The 16,684-nt window shown below is 40.9% G+C and overlaps 1 protein-coding gene across 18 annotated transcripts in view; it reads right to left on the bottom strand.

The window, feature by feature from the left end:
- The window catches only part of nrxn2b (neurexin 2b), a 516,672-nt gene that overhangs the window by 328,663 nt on the left and 171,325 nt on the right, over nucleotides 1-16,684 (bottom strand). For 16 of the 18 annotated variants that reach the window (XM_079865860.1, XM_079865864.1, XM_079865877.1 and 13 more), the window contains exon 4: nucleotides 15,174-15,203. The exons of the other annotated variants lie outside the window; for them this stretch is intronic. In XM_079865860.1, coding sequence (XP_079721986.1) covers nucleotides 15,174-15,203 — 30 coding nt within the window. The remainder of the gene's footprint in view (nucleotides 1-15,173; nucleotides 15,204-16,684) is intronic. 18 annotated transcript variants of the gene reach the window in all.

The following is a 16,684-nucleotide window of genomic DNA, read 5'->3' as shown; positions in this document are numbered from 1 at the left end:
CTAATTGCAAATACTGATAAGAATTATTCTTGTTAATGGATAGATAATAGACTTGATGAAAACTGTAATATTTAGTTTTAAAGCATGATGATGAACGATTTGCCTTATTCATTTCACATATTTCTCCAGAATCTTATGTTTGATAAAGTGTGGATTGTTTTACTGTAATTAATCATGAAGAATGTAAAAATGATCATATATGGAATCATGTATTGTGTGTGTGTGTGTGTGTGTGTGTGTGCCAGAGTGTGTGAGTTTGTGTGTGTTTGTTAAATTGTAAAAATATTTCAGTGTTTTTACTGTATTATTGATCAAATAAATGCTCGGCTGGAGAAACTCTTTCATAATCATTAAAACGCCTCAGTGTAACTCGCGATTCTTGCCTATTTCGACCCAATTTAAAGCATAAAAATGAGTTTAGTGAATAGTAGTGATATTATTCAGGTTGAGATGTGCCGTGTGGAAGGGCCTAGAATAGGATAGGATGGTCATTTATTAATCCTCAGTGGGAAACTTAAACTGAGGAGTTTCATTGCTGTCATTCCACAATATTCTTAATATGCCCGTACAGAATTACAATAGTGGAGCAGAAACTGAAAGCCTTAAACCGCTTACATTTATTCATTTAGCAGACGCTTTTATTTCAAAGCGACTTACAGATGTGTTTAGTTGACTGTGTGTGTGTGTGTTGATGTTCGTCTCTCAGAGGAAGATGTTTCCTGATTGCAGGAGAAACACAGAAACACAATCAGTGTGTTTCCGCCTGATGTACAGCACATCCGAGCCTCAACACGAGCTTCTCACGCTCATCACAGACGCACTACACACATCTGTTACGGCTCGTCCAGTTGTCTTCTGGCTTCACTGTTCACAGAAGGGCTCTTAAGATTGTCCGAGAACAGAGTTGGCTTCATTCTCTGTCCTGTAGATTCTGTAGGATATAACGATTGGAAACACTGACAGTTTCATTAATCTCCACCGGATCTGATGTCAGAGTTCCAGCTGTTGTGTAAAGGCTATTTATTGCTTTACTCGATTGTGTTTTTTTAATCTGCCAAGCTAAAAGTCTGCCTGACTTCTTTCCACACTCATAGCCGTTCATTATACATATATTCTTAAACGAGCAGTTCCTGCGTAAGAGGATCCGAACATGACTGATATGTGTGCTTCTTCTAATGCTTTCATCTAAAGTTTACAACTCCAGTTCGCTTTATTGTTTAAAGAACTTGTGTATCTTATCACTTGACCCCTGAGGTAGGCTTCGAAATCGGACAGATGCCGATGTTTCTTTCAAGTTAATTGTAAAGAATAAATCTATACTGTATGAATTCCAATGAACTCCATTAATTTTGTGAATCGGGAAGCTATTCTTGGTGAAACCTCAATCTGTAAGGTCCCGAAATCATTTCTGACACATTATATATGTTGAACTGGGCCGTGATCAGAAATCACAATAGGCTCACATGAGCAGTCGAAAATCTGATGGAATAAATTATTTGAAATCAGAAAGTAGTCTATTCATGAGTATGAATTTGCAGCATAAATATTCAGTTTTGTTGGGATATTTTCTCCTCCATGGATCGTATATCTCAAGTTCCTCTATAAAACTATGATGTTTTTTCCTACTCTGCGTGTGAGCTGTGTCTTTACTGTTGTACCTCTCTAAATATGGGTTTAAAGTTACTTTAAAATATACTCCTATGATTAAATATCCAGGTTGGGATGCCAACATTAAAAATAAGTTTTAACAAAATTGAGAATTAGGCCCATACACATTCACAAGGGTAATTGTGTTATCTATAAGACTGCCTTGCACAAATGAATATCTACCAGATTTATCTGAAATGACTTTTAATATTTGAGATGGAATGGCTTTATGAATCTGAATCATTGGACGTAAATGAAGCAGGGATTGTTTGGCCTGGCCACCTTCTACATATTTGTAAAAGGTGAGATTCTTGTAACTTTTACAATTTTTTCCAAAACGTTTGCCGCCTCCTCCTCTTTTCCAGCAGAACGAGTGAACAGGGATTTCAGCGACGGCTGCGACTCTCTAAGGGCCGTTTCTCACCGATCTTGTTTGGTCCGGATTTTCTGACTTCTCAGTTTGATCCGAATCAAAATCACAGATGTGAAACCTCCCCCAAACAGATGGAAGTAGGTCCGACGAAAAGAGGCAGTCTCGGTCCGGATCAAACTGAACAGAGGTTTGGTTCGTTTCTAGACTTGACAACACGCTGACGTCAGACGTTACAAACCAATCAATGTCAAGATGCAGCCCATATAGATGATGACGACAGGACGCGAGGACGTCATGTAAAGTTCTTTAGTGCGCTCGCATAATTGCAATGTGAAACCAAACCAAAACTAACCGAATGTATACAATGTATCAAAACATGAACTGTGACTTTCAGGTGAGAAAACGCACAAAGTCATCCAGAACATTCACTGTTTTCTGTAACTTTTCCACATCATCAGTAATTCAGTGCTCCGCTTCTGATATTCCGCCACCAAATTCAGAAATGTAATTTTTGATCTCTTGAATAGCATTCAGGACGCCTTCGCATTTGGAAGAGAAAGGTTTTCATGTCAGCGAGAGCCTTCATTACCTCATTATCCTCTTCGTTGTTCACGCTAACAGCACACTAGCTTAGCGCTAGCTTCATTACTGTCAGTCAAGAGTTTCCTCAGTTGTATCCGGATATTTCTTTATGGTTCTTCGATTTCCCATGACGAATCTGTTGGATCCCCCTCAACATGCATTTATACTGCATTTCACCAATATTCTACCAAAATTAGAGTATTTGATTTGATTCAATTCGAGAGATTGAACATCATAAGACTCTTGTTATTGTAACTTGTGCTGTTTAAGGTGTTTTCTTCCCTATTGTGCCATACGTATCCGAGTGAAACACTTCTGGAACAAGAATAAACCCAAAGCCTTTGTTCTTTGTCTCAGCAATATGAGATATTTTCATTAATTCATTCAGTAAAATGTTATACTGCAGTTCAAATCACAACCACAATATATGACATAATAATTCACAGTATACATTTTTGGGCCAAGTCCTATTAAAAAAAGATGGTTTATCTGTTTACAACACCAGTGAACCACAAACATGAAAATGTGTCATTCAATTATTGGAATATTAACTTCAAACCTCAGGTAGACTTTAAGAGAATATTTGGTGTGACAAAGAGTTTGGGAATCCCTGTGTTGGAATATAAAAGACATGGAGGAGACTAAAGCGAGTCTTTCAGCGAGAATAAAAGCGTGTGTGAGTGAGTGAGCATTACTGTGGCCTTCTGGGTTCATGTTTCTCTGGCCTTTCCTCTGTCTCCTGTAATTGGCTTGATGTGCTCGGTGTCACTGGTATTGTTTAGATGTCTCTGTTGAATCGACTCCAACATTAATGCCAGCTCTGGACTCCAGCAGCGAGTAATGAAACATTCGGCCTTTATAGACGTGTGTGTGTGTGTGTGTGTGTTTGAGAATCACATGCTGTGGGTCACGGTCATGCCCTGAGAAACCCACGGGACAGACAGAGGCCAGATGAGCAGAATATTCCTATTACTGTGAGAAACACAGAGACGCTGTGAACAAGAAGCTTCCTGAACACAACAAACACACACACACACACAGAGAGAAAGAGAGAGAGAGAGAGAGAGAGAGAGTGTGAGTCACTGATTTAATTTCATATCTCAAATATCCCCCTACATTCTAATCAACCACGAGCCGAACAAAACCGAATTAGGCTTTTTACTGCATGTTTAATCTCATGGAAAATAAATAATGGATTAAAATAAAAAGACGCGGAGGCAGTAATTAGACGGCGGGAAACGCTGAGGGATTATTGTGTGTATTATTAGTAAATGAAATGAGTCGGTACAGCGGCGTCCTCTGACATGTGCTCGAGTCATTGCACTACGAAAACATCGAGACGTTCACTGTTTTAACTGGGGTTTCGCTTGGTTTCAGGATTATAGATTTGCTCTTTCTCTTTGCTAGAGCGTGAGATTTCTCTAACACGACTGAGGGAACTCTAAAGCTGGCAGGTTAGTTAGAAACAGGCTCGGTTCACATGCAAAACTGCTAATGTGAAGCTGTCACACGGACCGGGTCCCGAACCCCAGACTAGATCTGAGTTGGGATGCACTGGAACTGCGGCCCGGTTCACGTGAATGTCGAAGTGCACAATTGTTCCGGAAGTAAAGTAAGTCACGCGAGTGTTTTAGCTGATTACGACGTCATTGCTTTAGGCTGAACCACTCCAGCGCTCAGGAGAGGGTGAGAGTGTGATGCTGTTTATTGATTGACTGGAGAAATAATGTGTGGGGATTTCTGTGCCACTGATCATCATCAGACCATGTTTATCTGTAGACGCAACACATTCAGAGTAAAACAGTGTCGTCTGAGGGTTAGAAGTGTGTGTCTGTCGCTCTGAGGTGGTGTTCATCATTTACTCCCTCTCACATTCACAATCTGCTAACGAGGCAAAACAGAGACTGAATAATTAGTGACCTCTGTTTGCTCTCACAAACGCACACACACACTCACACACACACATGCACACTGACGTGGCTCTTGGAAATACTGTATCGGTGTGAATTATGGACGGTCAGAGACGATGTGTTGCAGTTCTCAAGATGTTTGGAGACGCTTGTGTCTAATGTGTCTGACTGCAAATACATCACACACACACACACACACACGTCTGACTGCAAATACAACACAGCTCACGGATGCCAGCGTCTGCCTTCCTGAGGAGGACCTGATGTCGTAAATATTAATGAGCATCTTAAGAGGAGACATGTGAAGACGAACATGCCTCAGTCCTTCAGGATATGTGTGTGTGTCGTGTGTGTGTGACTGCAGTCGGGCAGAATAACACTGCTCTCTTAAACATGCAGATGGCATCAGGGTAAACAAGCCTAATTTACTATTCCTCAAGCTAAACCCTGATCTCGTATCCTGAAAGACATCTGAGGGACATTTATTAACAAGAGCATCTGTGACACCAGGAGCTCGATCACCAACACAATCATTACACACTATTCTTCGGAAAATCAAAAACTGCATTGACTACTGCAGTCGCATCAGTGTAACGTTTTATTGTTGCATACCGAAATAGTGTAAAATTTCGGTAAATGAAATGTTTAGAAACATTATAAACACTATAAAGATGTATTTTAATTGTCATCAGTCTAAAAGTGTAATTGCACTTTTTTTCAGAACAGAACAGGAATGAAAAATAGATTATGAAAAATAGATTATGAAACAAACGTCTCGGTTACTGATCATTCCCTGAAGGAGGGAGCGGAGACATTACGTCGATACTGACATATTGGGGTCTTACTTCAGCCTAGAAATCTAGACGCACCCTAGCGGCAGCAAAATGTATTTTGCAGCCAGTGTGGTCTAGCAACTCTCCGTTGACTTTCGAGCTGGAAAAACCAAACTCAGGTCAGGCCAATCACATCGTGTATAGAGTAGGCGGGGCGGGCTTAACATAATGACGACAGAGTTGCGACGGTTCCCTGCTACTTGAAAACAAAGAATGGCGGCTGCTGCTGGCGGACAGTCTTTCGAATCAGCTTTGGCCGTGACTCTGGAGGACTTGGAGTTAAAAAAGGACATTTTTAAAAAAGGAAGATGTTTTCGGATTTTGCCGACTGGATACGGCAAAAGTTTAATATACCAACTAGCCTTCTTCGTTGCTCTGATTGGTTGTAGCGCTATCCTATTTCCGTGCAGAGGGATTTTGAGAGACAACCGTTTATCCCGCCCCTCGGATTGAGCCGTGCCAATGGTGAGTTGCCAGACCTAACATCTTGATGTAGTCTTACTTGCTAGCCTCGATCACCTCTGAGTATTAAGAAAATGGGCCAATGAATATTGGCGAGTGAGATTTGCATGCCGAGCCACTCTTGTTTATATGGGTATATCTAAGATGGCCAGCAACTCACTCAGGTTTATGCTGAGGAGCCGAGACAGGGATCCCGGCCTTTCCCTCTCATGTTCCTCATTCAGGGAACGAGGGTTACATCAGTAACCGAGATATTCCCATCAGTGATGCGCGGGTCAATGTATAAACAACCCGCACCCGACCGACGTTTTCAACTAACCTGCCCATAACTCGGACCGCAAAAAAAAAAGAAGAAAATATTGTACCCGACCCACTTCCTGACCCGCATTTTTTAAAAGTAGTAAATGCATAGCAAGAAGTACACATGACAAAGCCAGCACTTTGGTCATCATCTTTCATTATTTCGGCAAATGTCTCCCACACTTTGTGTGTATTTGCGGAGCTTCCACTCCCCAGTCTTCACCTTTTCTCTTGCCGCCTCCATCTCTACCTGCAGACTGAGCTCGTGCGTCATCTTCGCGCCAGTTATTCAGCCAATAAAGTGTAGGTATGTATTTCATAGAAAATTGTGGAGCATGTGAGCGGAGTGGAGAGGGAGCGAGCGGGGAGCCCGAGCGGGCGGATCTTGGACAGAGCGCAGAGCGGCATTTTTAAAAGGACGGAGCGTCGCCCTGTTTCCCGCTCCAATTTCGCTCCGCTCACGATTCTGAAGCATGCTCAGTCTAGCCTGACTCAGTCTACTGTTGATGACTGCAAGATGGATTCTATTTTCAGTCAAAACTCGGCTCAATAATGGAGTTCAAAAAGTAGCCTACTTCAAAAAGGAAAATAAGAAGTCATACAGGTGTACTAGCCTATAATATAAAACTAACTAATGTGGTAGAAGAAAACGAATGTGGAGAAATCGTTTCAGTCAGTAATTCATTTTGGAATCTAAAAAGACACATCTCTTGAAAACATGCAGTGTGCTATGTGAACACGCTGGGAAGAAAGCAAAAGGTTAGCAAATTGAGTACGGTAACATGTAACAAAGTGTAAATTAAATATAGCGTAATATTCAAACAATTGATACAAGCCCATTTTTAAATTGTAATCCTGCGCGCTGCGCAAAAATTCAGTTATAAGAATGTTGGCCTAATAGTTAATTTAGTCTACTTTTAAAACGTTTACGTATATTTTTTTATATATTTTTTTTGTTTATATAAATTTTATTTATATTATTAGGCCCATTTATTCGTTTTATTTTACAGCAGTTTGTGTGTAGGCCTACAATGGATATAGGATAAGCCCATTTAAATTTTAATCGTGCGCGTTGCGCAAAAGTTCACTTATCAAAATTCTGGCCTAATAGTAAATTTACTTTTAAAATTTTTATGTAGGCTATATTTTTGTTTATATAATTGTTATTTATATTATGAGGCCCATTTATTCGTTTAATTTTACAGGACTTTGTAGGCTATTCCTTCTTACATAGGTCTAATTTGTAATTTGAAATAAAACATTTCTATTTGAAAAATGTTGTTGTTGCTTGTAATTGAGGTTTAAGTTTATGCTAATTCGGGTTATTTCGAACCCCTGCAGACAGTCGGTCAGAACTAGTTCTTTAGGAGGTAAGGCTGTGGTCTAAGCTAAAAGTGATATACATGTAGATTTTTTTCCTTTTTTGGAGCGAGCGGGGGGCGATTTGAGTGGAGCGCGGAGCAAACTGCGTTGAGCGCTGAGCGATAATGAGCGGAGCGGCCTGATGTAGCTTTGAGCGGGGGAGCGGAGGGGTGAACAGTTCCGTGAGTGATGAGCGGAGATTCTCACCGCTCCACTCCGCTCATATGCTCTCTAGTACTATATAAATTACAAAGGTTTAATTGGCATCTTTATTTCAAACGACCCGACCGACCGCAACCCGAATATAATTAAAAATATTTTTGGATGACTCGTAACCGCGGGTGACCGCGGGTGACCGCAGGCACCCGCTCATTTCGGATCAACCCGCGCATCACTGATTCCCATTCAAGTCAAGTTAAGTCACCTTTATTTATATAGCGCTTTTTACAATACAGATTGTTTCACAGCAGCTTTACAGAGCTAACTGGAAAATAGTGCAACAAAGTTTTGTAAGAACTGATTTTCCTGCTAAGACAAAACTCACCCTGCAATAAAGCCATAAAACGCACCCTGGACAGAAGATAGCAAAGACAGAGCACAATACATTGTCCTGTCCAAACTTTTCTCCTTCCTTATCTCTGCATCCCCCTCTCCCTCAACCCTTCCTCTCCCCCTGAGTCAAGTCACCAAAATATCACTAAGAATATCTATATATCACATATGGTGTATCTTGTGAATCCTGTTCTCCTCTCTGGGTGATGTCTCTTCAAGATATCTCCCGAAACCAGGTGCTACCCCCTGGGGTACATGAATTGACCCAAAAATATTGGTACAACCCTTTTGTTCTGGTATGGGTATTTAAGGGTAGGCGACAGAGCAGTCTTTTTTATTTTATTTTTTTATTGAACCTTTATTTAACCAGATGATCTCATTGAGATTTAAAACCTCATTTTCAAGAGAGACCTGGCCAAAATGGCAGCATATTAACAGTGCATCTTTGGGACCCTTTAACCAGGAACATCCCTGTTTCACTGTTTTCACTGATATAATCTTTATTTACTATCATTCCTTGTTGTTTATATTGCTATATTTTCTCGCACGCGCTCGTGCCATCCGTACCTGCAGTCTTTTTTTTTCTCTCTCTCTCTATAATCTATGCAGCCTAACATTGAATTATAGAAGTCTATAATGTATTATGTGAATGCTAGGTCAAAGAGATGTGTTTTTAGTCTAGCTTTGAACTGACAGAGTGTGTCTGCTTCCCGGACAATGTTAGGAAGACTGTTCCAAAGTTTTGGTGCTAGGAAATTACTAGTCATCCAATTTTTTATATCAGCTATGCATTTCGTTAATTTTGTGAATTGGTAAGTTTCGTCAGGGCGTGAAGAAATATAGAGCTGAGTATCGTCGACATAACAGTGAAAGCTAATGCCATGCTTCCTAATGATATCTCCTAATGGTAGCATGTACAGAGTGAACAGCAACGGTCCTAGTACTGAGCCTTGTGGTACGCCATACTGAACTTGTGAACGATATGACATCTCTTCATTTACTGCTACAAACTGATAACGGTCAGATATGTATGATTTAAACCATGCTAATGCAATTCCACTAATGCCAACATAGTTTTCGAGTCTATTTAAAAGAATGTTGTGGTCAATGGTGTCAAATGCAGCACTAAGATCGAGTAACACTAATAGCGAGATACAACCACGATCGGATGATAAGAGCAAATCATTTGTAACTCCGAGAGCTGTCTCGGTACTATGGTACGGTCTAAATCCAGACTGGAAATCCTCGCAGATATAATTTCTTTCTAAAAAGGAACACAGTTGTGAGGATACCGCCTTTTCTAGTATCTTTGACAGAAAAGGTAGATTCGAGATCGGCCTGTAATTGACTAATTCTGTAGGATCAAGTTGCGTTTTTTAACAAGCAGTTTAATCATAGCCAGCTTAAAGGTTTTTGGTACGTATCCTAATGACAAAGATGAATTAATGATATAAAGAAGAGGATCTATAACCTCTGGAAGCATCTCTTTCAGTAGCTTAGTCGGTATAGGGTCTAACATACATGCTGTAGATTTAGATGATTTAACGAGTTTAGCAAATTCTTCCTCTTTGAAGTTTTCCTTAGGGAGACTACAAAGCTCTCCCTGATGTGATACTGTAGTAGATGGTTGCATAGTTATAATTTTCTCCCTGATATTATCAATCTTATAAGTGAAGAAGTTCATAAAGTCATTACTGCTGTGCTGCTTGGAAACTTCTGGGGTTGAAGCTTTCTTTTTCGTTAGTTTAGCCACTGTTTCAAATAAATAGCTAGGGTTTTGTTTATTTTATTCTAATAGGGTTGGAAAATAAGCAGATCTAGCAGCTTTTAAGGCCTCTCTGTAAGTAATCGAGCTCTCTTTCCATGAAATGCGAAATACCTCTAGTTTTGTTTTCTTCCAGTTGCGCTACATTTTTCGGGCTGCTCTCTTAAGGGCCCGAGTGTGCTCGTTGTACCACGGCGTTGGACTATTTTCTTTAATCTTCTTTAAGCGCAACGGAGCAACTGTGTCTAAAGTGCTGGAAAAGAGAGATTTAAAAGTTTCTGTCGCAATATCTAGTTCTTCTGAGCTATCTGGGATGCTGAAACTGATCAGGAAGATTATTAATAAAGCAATCTTTAGTGGCAGAAGTGATAGGTCTAACATATTTGTAACACGGAGTCGGCTTTGCAGCCTTGGCTAAATGAAGTTTACACGAGACTAGATAATGATCTGAGATGTCATCGCTCTGCTGCAGAATTTCAACGGCATCAACATTGATTCCATGTGATAATATTAGATCTAGAGTATGACTACGACGATGAGTAGGTCCTGACACGTGTTGTCTAACTCCAATAGAGTTCAGAATGTCTTTAAATGCCAATCCCAATGCATCTTTTTCGTTATCTACATGTATATTAAAATCACCAACAATTAGGACTTTATCTGCAGCCAATACTAACTCTGATAGAAAGTCAGCAAATTATTTGATAAAGTCTGTATGGTGCCCTGGTGGCCTGTATACAGTAGCCAGCACAAATCTCAAACGTGATTTATCATTTACACTATATTACACTATATATATTGTTACATTAAGCACCAACACTTTAAATAATTATATTTGAAACTAGACTAGTAATTCTGGAAATATTACTATAAATTAAAGTAACACCTCCCCCTTTGCCTTTCAGACGAGGTTCATGTTTATAACAGTAATCTGGCGGGGTGGACTCATTTAAAGTAATATAATTGTTTGGTTTTAGCCAGGTTTCTGTCAAACACAGCAGATTTAGATTATAGTCTGTAATCATATCATTAACAATAAGTGCTTTTGAAGTAAGCGATCGAATATTCAGCAACCCAAGCTTTATCATTTGCTCATTTGTATTATATCTGTTTTTTTTATTTGTTGAACATCAATTACATTTTTACCCTTAGATGGGTTTGGAAGTTTTTTGTATGTCCTAATTCGGGGAACAGACACAGTCTCTATATGATGATAGCTAGGTGAAAGAGGCTCTATGTGATGGGATTTATCTGACCTGGGTGACGTGAGACAGCTAGCAGACGGTCGGTTTAGCCAGTCTGTCTGCTTCCTGACCTGAGCCCCAGACTGTCATGTTTGAGCTCTAAGACTATGAGCCATATTACTAGAGAGAAGAGCAGCACCATCCCAGGAGGGATGAATACCATCTCTTTTCAACAGGTCAGGTCTGCCCCAAAAACTTTTCCAATTGTCTAAGAATTCTATATTATTTTGCGGACACCACTTAGAAAACCAGCTATTGAGTGAGGACAATCTACTAAGTATCTCATCACTCCTGCAAACAGGAAGGGGGCCAGAGCAAATTACAGTGCCTGACATCATATTTGCGAGTTCACACACCTCTTTAAAGTTCATTTTAGTGATCTCCGGAGTGGCAGACTGGCGGAGTCGAACATCATTAGTGCCGACGTGAATAATAATCTTAGAGAATTAACGATTAGCATTAGCCAGCACTTTTAAATTTGCTTTGATGTCAGGCGCTCTGGCTCCCGGCAAACATGTGACTATGGTGGCTGGCTTCTATATTTTCACGTTCCGTGTAATAGAATCGCCAATAACTAGGGCACATTCAACAGGATTCTCAGTGAGTGCATTCTAGAGCCATCAGGCACTGTTTTGTGCGAATGGGTGGCCGGAGTGCGTTCAGGGTTTTCTGTTAGAACGGTGAAGTGGCTAACTAACTTTAGCTGGACAATAGCTTTATTCTAGAGCTGCTGTAAAGCCAAAACAAAATATCTGCTGTAAATCTCTGTTACTGTTATTATTATCACTGTAAAGCTGCTTTGAAACAATTCATATTGTTAAAAGCGCTATATAAATGAAGGTGACTTGACTTGACTTGACTTGACATGCTCTCGCAATGAGAGCATGAACCGTGAATCTCGTGAATCACGTGATGTGGTAACAAGTGAAGCACACTGCGTCTCGCGTCTCACGCTCTTGCTAATGTTTGCTCATCTTTAAACTCACTGTTTGTAACCTAACTCTCTCCTAAATCTATCCAAAGTAGTAGATTGACTAACTTGCTGATCTGCTATTGAGCTGCTGTGACCATGCCGAAAACTAAAGCGGTGCAGACCGACCCAAACGCCGAGGCGGTCACCATGGCGTCCCTCACCCACCTGCTTGAGTCTCATCGAACTGCCATCTCCGAGGACTTTAAACAAACTCTCTCAGCTCTCAAGACCAAGTTGAACGGTGTCATAACTACCGTGACAGAACACGCTGAGTAACTCGAAATCTTTGAGAGTGAAGGTGACGCGCGAGAGCTATGCCTGAAGGCTGCCAAGAAAGCTATCACCAAGCTCCAGACAGACCATGCTAAACTAGCAACTAAAGTTGTCGACCTCGAATCACGGAGCTGGCGCAACAACATCAGGGTAATCGGTGTACCTGAATCCATGGAGGGGCCACAACCGACAGCTTTCTTTACCAAGATGCTCGAGGAGGTCTTTGGAGGGGTCTGAGAACTTAAACCTCCACCCAACCAGCGGCCAAGACTGGTCATCATTCATCTCCTCAGGTTCCAGGTAAAGGACAAGATCATCCGCCATTCCCGGACCATGAGGGGTAGGCTGAAATTCCGGGATCATCCCATCCTTGTGTTTGAGGATTATCCCCTAGAGGTTGTGGAGCAGCGAAATGAGTTCAAGGCGGTCATGTCGGAGTTGTACGAGCGAGGGTTCAAGGCGGTCCTGCTGTACCCGGAGTCGGGAGGTAGGAAGCACTTTCCCACGGTAGCTGAGGCTGAAGCCTTCATTGTCTGCTTGCCCTCGCGGAACACCTACTGTAAGATCATAGTTTGCCCAAATTCATGCAACGAGGATGGCAGGCCAGTAGGCTACGGCTTACTGTCGTTTGAAGTAGAGTTCCTATTTTATTCCGTTTTCCATTGACAGCGGTGATCTGTTTGCCTCTACTTTTGCTGATTACGGGCGACAGTCTCTCTATCATGACTTAATGTTTCCAGTAGCCTACTCCCCTTTACGGGAGGCTCGAACCTTGTTTCCAGGCAGGAGGGCGGAGAGGTGAGAGACATTTTGCTTTTCATTTTCAAGAGGCTACTTTTTTTTTTTGCGAGTCGGCGCTGATGAATGCGGCGTGGTACAAATTGCTTACACAATGGTACTAGAATACTTCTTTGAGTGTGTGTTGTGTGTATGTGCGTGTGTTTGGTTGCTCCGAGTGTGTTTGCTGCTACCGCCATGTCAATGTCTCAATGTAATCCCAGAAAACTCCATGATCAATCTGTACTGTTTATATTATGGGTTTTGATGATTTCAATATCGTTGGAGATTCTCAGCACTGCATTGATATGGGTATATACTACTTGTAATGTTTTTGACCCTGGTAACTTAAAACCATTTAATGATATATATATATATATATATATATATATATATATATATATATATATATATATATATATATATATATATATATATAATTATTCACTGTTACATTTAAACATCAGAAGCCTAAAAAAACATCATTCTGATTTAGCCTCCCTACTGTCTAACTCAAGCTGTCATTTTGATGTTATTGGGTGTAGTGAAACCTGGCTTAATGACTTTTCAAATGCTGATTTACTTAACCTCGATGGGTACAATCTACACATTAAGAACAGACCAAATAGAACAGGTGGAGGGGTCTGCCTTTATGTTAAGAGCAGTCTCCAAGTAAATACCTGTGATTTTTATTTGGAGGATGACCACTGTGAGTCTTTATTCATTGAGATTAACAATTATGACAAAACATTTATTGTCGGTGTACTCTATCGCCCACCAGACTCTGCTCTTGACACATTTTGCTGTAAACTGGAAGATCTATCGTGAGACGGCAATCGCGGCCATCAGATGAAGGCCGGAAAAGGGCCGCATCCAGGAAAACACACAGACGGAAAGACATCTTTAAAAAGACACTCGCCGCCTGTGCTTGCTCTTTTTTTTTTTTGGGAAATCTGCTGTTTTGCGCCGAGGAGTGGATCACTGCACTTAACTGTGCAAATTCTCTATTTCTGAATGGCAAAATATTTCTGAATGTGCCCTTTCACCGGCAAGAAAGATCTCCTCTCATACGCACGCTCTTTTAGATCAGGATGAATGCACTTTTGATCAAGAGCTAGCACTTTTGATCAGTAATTTTTACAAGTTCAGTGAGGAAAAACACAGACGGGATTAAAATTACAAAGTATGTCTGTGAAACACAAATCAATCTCCAGGGAAAAGTAGTGCTTTCAAAACTGGGCTGAAATTCAAAAGCAGGAGCGTTGGACGACAAACACCATCACATCTCGCTTCCATCACTTTGATTACCAGTATTAACTCGTGACCAACCCAAATCAGAAAACTGAGTGATGTGAAAACACTGATGTGAGAGAAGAAACAGTTCTGAGAGGTAGATCAGTTAAATAACGAGTGTCATTGAGCTAAAAACAAATGAAACAACAACCAGTTGAGACCAAAAATACAGGCCTTTTAAATGTGTGACAGACAGTAAAATAAACTAGTCCTCATGAATAAACTAAACAGAGATAGTTCAGTCAAAAAACATCATTCTGTCATCATTTACTGTCCTTCGTGTTGTTCTAAAAACCTGTATGACTTTTTGATATTTTTATGAACATTGGGAACAAAACAACACAGACATTCAGTGAATGATATTTCCCAGAAATGAACGTCATACGGGTTTGAACAATGATGACAGAACGATCGTTTCAGTTAAACAGATGAGAAAATGCTTGAGTCAATGACTAGTGATATAAAACAGACAGACTGGTTATAATACTGCATCAGAAAACCACTCAGATCAATCAATCAACGCTGAGGAACAGAGCAGATCTAACACTAAACGAGTGAATAATTGCCAAACAATGAGAATGTCCACAGAACGAGAGTCTGCGCATTCTGAACACAAGCATTTCATCATGTCAACCCCAGCGAGAGCGAGACAGAAGAGCGTTACCTGTGTCTGGGAGGTCAGAGGTCTTCAGACAGCCGTACAGTAAGATGAGAGGGGGACATACAGTAAGGGTGAGCGAGAGAGAGAGAGAGAGAGAGAGAGAGAGAGAGACCCACAGATCTGATTCCTCACTAAACAAAAGAATGGAAAACGGAATGAACCATACCTTGGCTGTTTAACGTCAGGTGCGCCAGACCTTGAAGGAAAGAACAGAAACAAAAGAAAGAAATGAAAAAAGAAGAAGGTCATAAAAAGGCACGGGAAGAAATCAAGCATTGTCACAAGGTTGGACTGCAGTTTGTGACAGACATCCCGGGGCACGCGTGGATGTCAAAGATCAACTCAAAGCAAAACGGGAAAAGAAAGAAGAGAGAGAGAGAGAGAGAGAGAAAGAGAGAGAGAAAGAGGAAATAAAATCTGAACCAAACAAACAAACGAACGAACGAACGAGTGAACGCTTCTTGAGTGAGGTGGGGATTGGAAAAAAAAGCATTTCATTCAGTGCAACCCCCGAAGGCCATTGCTCGCTCAAATGCTTTTTTCCCCTCTGGTCTTATGGAAACACACACACACACACAACTGTTTGGCAGAGTTCAAGAGCGTCTCGTCTGCTCTCATCTGAAGCATTCATCTACAACCGCTCCGTTCCGACTCAAACACTTCCTTATACGGGCTAAACAGCTCGGTCAGCGCTAACCCACCAGCGGACCGGTTCACAGCTTCACCAGAGCCCTTCTGGCTGGACCACTGATGTAGCACTCAAACACATCTACTCAAACACATCTACTCAAACACATCCACTCAAACACATCAACTCAAACACATCTACTCAAACACATCTACTCAAACACATCTACTCAAACACATCTACTCAAACACATCAACTCAAACACATCTACTCAAACACATCTACTCAAACACATCTACTCAAACACATCTACTCAAACACATCCACTCAAACACATCAACTCAAACACATCTACTCAAACACATCTACTCAAACACATCTACTCAAACACATCTACTCAAACACATCTACTCAAACACATCCACTCAAACACATCAACTCAAACACATCAACTCAAACACATCTACTCAAACACATCTACTCAAACACATCTGACTGGACCACTACTGTAGTCCTCAAACACATCTACTCAAACACATCTACTCAAACACATCTGACTGGACCACTACTGTAGTCCTCAAACACATCTACTCAAACACATCTACTCAAACACATCAACTCAAACACATCTACTCAAACACATCTACTCAAACACATCTGACTGGACCACTACTGTAGTCCTCAAACACATCTACTCAAACACATCCACTCAAACACATCAACTCAAACACATCTACTCAAACACATCTACTCAAACACATCTACTCAAACACATCTACTCAAACACATCCACTCAAACACATCAACTCAAACACATCAACTCAAACACATCTACTCAAACACATCTACTCAAACACATCTGACTGGACCACTACTGTAGTCCTCAAACACATCTACTCAAACACATCTACTCAAACACATCTGACTGGACCACTACTGTAGTCCTCAAACACATCTACTCAAACACATCTACTCAAACACATCTGACTGGACCACTACTGTAGTCCTCAAACGGGCTAAACAGCTCGGTCAGCTCTAACCCACCCGCG

Source organism: Squalius cephalus (assembly GCF_949319135.1).
Source record: "Squalius cephalus genome assembly, chromosome: 3".
Lineage (NCBI taxonomy): Eukaryota > Metazoa > Chordata > Actinopteri > Cypriniformes > Leuciscidae > Squalius > Squalius cephalus.
Note: the sequence above shows the minus strand (reverse complement) of the source record. Positions and strands in the feature narration are given on the sequence as shown.